Source organism: Crocodylus porosus, unplaced genomic scaffold, assembly GCF_001723895.1.
Source record: "Crocodylus porosus isolate Cpor-Errol unplaced genomic scaffold, CroPor_comp1, whole genome shotgun sequence".
NCBI lineage: Eukaryota > Metazoa > Chordata > Crocodylia > Crocodylidae > Crocodylus > Crocodylus porosus.
Window position 1 is genome coordinate 55,525,848 of NW_017728931.1, and position 4,644 is coordinate 55,530,491.

At 41.9% G+C, this 4,644-nt stretch overlaps 1 protein-coding gene across 1 annotated transcript in view; it reads left to right on the top strand.

Moving 5' to 3' along the window:
* Positions 1 to 2,037, top strand: part of AMDHD1 (amidohydrolase domain containing 1) — an 11,539-nt gene extending 9,502 nt beyond the window's left edge. Inside the window, exons 7-8 of the mRNA XM_019545071.1 lie at positions 1,175 to 1,335; positions 1,770 to 2,037. Of these exons, the coding sequence (XP_019400616.1) occupies positions 1,175 to 1,335; positions 1,770 to 1,875 (267 nt within the window). The 3' untranslated portion in view covers positions 1,876 to 2,037. The remainder of the gene's footprint in view (positions 1 to 1,174; positions 1,336 to 1,769) is intronic.
* The last annotated feature ends 2,607 nt before the right edge of the window (positions 2,038 to 4,644 follow it).

Consider the following 4,644-nt stretch of genomic DNA (forward strand, 5'->3'; position numbering starts at 1 on the left):
AAAAAAAAAAAAAAAAAAAGCCCGGCACTCCCTAGCTGCAGCAGGAGGGATCAGGGCCTCTGAGCCCTGCCTGCACAGCACAGGGCAGTGGGGATTGCCTCCCCGCACACCTGGCACCCATGCAGCAGCTGCCCCATGGTGTGGGTGCAGTGTGGCTCAGCAGGGTGCTATGCACCGTCTGGGAGCTGGGGTGGCTCCACTTGTCAGCGAGAGCCTGGCACCACTTAGCCCCAGCAGCCCCAGCTCCCAGACAGCACGCAGCGCCCTGCTGAGCCATGCTGCACCTGCTCCATGTGGCAGCTGCTGCACAGGTGCCAGGTGGTGGGGGAAGGCAATCCCCACTGCCCTGCGCTGCATCAGGGGATGGCGGGGCTCTGCCACAAGCTCTCAGAGGCCCTGATTGCTGCTGCCAGAGCCAGTGAGTGTTTGGCTTTTTTGAAGTGCTGGGAGGCTGGGGCTGGGCAGGGCAGCTATGGGGGCCTATTCCACAGCTCCCCCCACCTCGGGAGAGGCAGGTACAGTCAGAAGAGCCATGGGAGAACCTGCAGCCGCCTGACTGTGCCTAGCTCTCCCTAGCCGATCCAAATCAGTTCGGAGGCTTCAGATTCCATTCAGACCTTTTAATGGGTCTCCCAATTCAATTTGGATTTGGAGATTTAGCTGCTGAATCTCCTCCAAATCAAATCGGCGACCAAAGTTTCACACAGCCCTACTCATGGAATCACAGGAAAGTAGGGCGGGAAGAGACCTCATGAGATCATCTAGTCCAGCCCCCTGCTCAAGGTAGGATTGTCCCTGACTAAGCCATTCCAACCAAGCATCTGTCCAACATGTTCTTATCTCTGGCGAGGTCTTGCTCGATTAGGAGTCTTCTTAATACACAACCTGAGAACTATATCCTCAGTTTAAAATAATTGCCCCAGCTCTGGCTCAAATTCAGAAACTATTCCCCAAAAATTCTTTGAAGACTGAGAGGTTCCTGATTTTCACATCTGAATTGGGAGGCCCAGACAGTTCTGTAGAAGGAAGAAACATCCAGTGTTTCCATTTCCTGTTTAAAAATGAGCTTGTGTCTTGCTTCTTGCTATTTTTCTCACCCATCATGGGGAGCTTTGGGCATTATGGAAGAGGTAGCTGACTTCTTTTTTCCTGTTTCCCTCTCCCTTTTTATTAGCCCATGGTAATGCATTTGGCCTGTGTAAATATGAAAATGTCAATGAATGAAGCATTAGCAGCTGCCACCATTAATGCAGCTTATGCTTTGGGACGATCCCATACACATGGCTCCATAGAGACTGGCAAACAAGGCGATTTTATTGTCGTTAATTCATCAAGGTAGGTACTTAAATTAGGTTTTAAATACCAGTGTAAGACAAGAAGGTCTGATTTTCCATTGTTCTATACCTTTGGAATCATTAAATCTGTACAGTAGGAACACGTACACCTAAGTTTGTATTCCTGTTCAATAGATATAAATCACTCCTGTGGAGACTGAGGCCCATGATGATAAGATTAAAACCTAGAACCATATATATTTAAAAGGTTTGGGTTTTTTTACAAATTTAACTGAAAACAGTACATGAAATCCACCACTGATCTGTATGTTAATTCACTCTGTCTCAATATTATCAGACAATATAATATTAATAAAGGATCAATAAATAAATGACAAATATTTGTTTCTTGTAATTCAAGCAGGCCCTTTATGATGTGTGTGATCTGTTTTTATGAAGGTGTTGAATTATCAAAATGCTTTATTGTCTTTTTAGATGGGAGCACTTGATTTACCAGTTTGGGGGACATCAAGAATTGATTGAATATGTTATTGTTAAAGGAAAAGTCGTGTATAAAAATGAAAGAGTTACGGGCTACTAAATAGTTACCGAAAGATGATCGTGTTGAAGGCTATCAGGAGAAAAATAGTATTAAGGTGTTTTTACTACATAAGGACAACGGATTACTTGGATTTGTATTTAGTAGCGTATCACTTGCATATACTCATTTTGCTTCCTCTATTAAAAGAAACTTTATTAAGCATTTCCAGTTAACTCTCTTTCCTATCAAATCCAACCTTGTTTCTCCAATTCATTAAAACAACAAGAATTTATAGCTTTGAAATAAGGCAGGCACTTGAAACCAAGAAGTGAAAGACCAGGAAAGCCAACAGATGGAATGGCTGATGCACTGTTGCTCAGGTCTACATCAGTTTTATAGATTAGACTGTGGGTAAGAAGCTTAATAAAGGGATAGAGTTTGGAATGGACAGTGCCACAAACTTGCAAGCTGTTCTTGTAAGCAGTTATCTTTGTATTGAAGAAGTTTTGAGAGCTCAGTTTGTATTCACAAATTTGTCACCTTGATATTTAAAATAAGCTCATCTATGAAATTTCCACACTTGAGAGACAAACATTCAAAAAACTATCTTTTATGTATTTGAGGCTTGATCAGAACTGAAATACCTACAGTAGTGAATACTGTCTTAACTTCATAACTTGTGTGATCATGGGTTGTTCATGAATATGATGATCTTTTAACTCAGGCTAACTTTGAGTGGTTTCAGGGTTTAGGATTCCTGTTGTGAGACTTCTTTGTCCTCCTCTATATATATTTTCTGGAGTTTCCATGCTCATCTGCAGATATTTACTGAATACAATATTTGATCATGCCTTAATCTGAACCTTTGAAATATTGATACAGTATCTTTACTAGGGTGGTCTGGCCCTTGAGGAAGATGGACAGCCCTGGGGTAGGAACCCAGCAGTGGGTGAATAGTTGGAAGTTAAAACCCCTTGGGGAGAAAGAGCAAAGAGCTCAAGCTGGGAACAAAGAGTTTATGGCTAGGAAGCAGCCTGGGACTCAAAAGAGCTCACTATTAAGAAGGGGCCAGAGCTACAAGGGCCTTTCCTGCCCCCTTAATAAAGGTTAAAGTTGTGCTTTAATCTTTTCTTTTGGGGGCTAATTCTCCTTTGCTTATTTGTTTGTTTGGGTCAAGGGTCCGATCTTCATATTAAAAAGACCGGCTAAAAGGCTCCTAGGGGAGCAAAGCCAGTTTGTAAGGCAGTAGGGCTAGTCACCCCAATCCATTTGCACGATTTTTATCTAAAAATTCCTATTCACACATTCATGCCTATATATATAATTGTCTTAATTGCAGCACACAGTGTACAATGCACAGAGGAAAGAGCAATACAGCTCAAAAGTCAAAACTATTTTAAGTAACAGCATGTATTATTTTCCTAGTACTTAAAATTACTACGGCTCTTCTACAAATTAGCAGAATCATGAAATATGCTGGAGTAGGAAGACGTCTCAACCTTGTTAATAAAAACACAGGCATGAAAGTATGAACACCTAAAGAGGAAAGACAAGCCTTCAGAAATGCAGTATTACTTGTAAAGGCATATTCGGTCAGGAAAACCTTTCAGAGAACTAGACCCTTGGTATTAATGATGCCAATCTTATTTTGACTGTTAGGCAGATATTCAAAATTTACAATGCATACAATTAAAACATGATATGAACCTTGAGGTCTTCAGAATATGGCAGCCACTCCAGAAAGATGCTTATGTTTCTTGCTCCTAATTTTATTTAAGGTATAGTAATCAACTAGATCATTTCTGTAATATCTTAATGACATTCCTGTCACTAGACATTTTCACTGCAAGCAGATGTGGATGGGGACTTCACTTTTATAGACCTTGAAACAACATCTAACATGTGCTATCAGTTTTTCCTTAAACCAAACTTGGACAGCTTTCATTAATAACATTTATATAGGCAGTTAGCAAATTTGTCAGAGGATGAAAACAGACACTCTTAAAAATACAATTCTGCACTGAACAGTGACTGTCCCAAGGTTGCAGTATAGCACTCTAATTTTCAGATTAAGTTAAAACTGTCCACCCCACAAATGAACTTGCAATCTGAGTGTCAAACTGCATTCTTTTCTTCTGAACTGTTATTGCTACCAATAATGTCTTAGGAGCCAAATTATGCCCTGTGTGATACTTGGATAACACCGGGCATATCTACATGCACTATAATGTGAATGATAAACCCAGTGCAGTTCACATTAGCATTTATTGTTCCCAGGTGCTGTGTTTACACATGCACCTGGAACTGCAGCACATTGAGATGGATTGGAGCAGCCGCAGCTGGCAGGGGGCCCTAGGGATCAGCCTGCCAAACCTGAGACTGCTCTGACCAGGCTCAGTGTGGTGGGAGGGGCTGGCTGGAGCCCAAGGGTGCTCCAATGCAGGGTTAGCTGGCAGGCAGTCCCTACACTGAAGCATCCTCGTGCCCCAGCCAGTGCCACCAGCATCTATACATGCACTGCGGCACATTAAATGCTGCTGCAGCATAGTGCTTGTGTTTGCAAATATTAATCTACAGCAGCATTTAGGAGTTTACTGCAGCCTAATAGGGCTGCATGTGTAGACGATGAGACTTTACTGTGGAGCTAACTAGGCAACTCTGCAATAAACATCTGGTGTAGACACACCTACTATTATGTTAGGTAGAGCCGCAAGGATGATCTAAAAATATAAGGATGCTTAGGAATTTAATAAGATTCTTTCAAGGCTGTACAAACAGCCAACTTACTCCACAGAAATGTGTATATATACCTATACATATACATACACA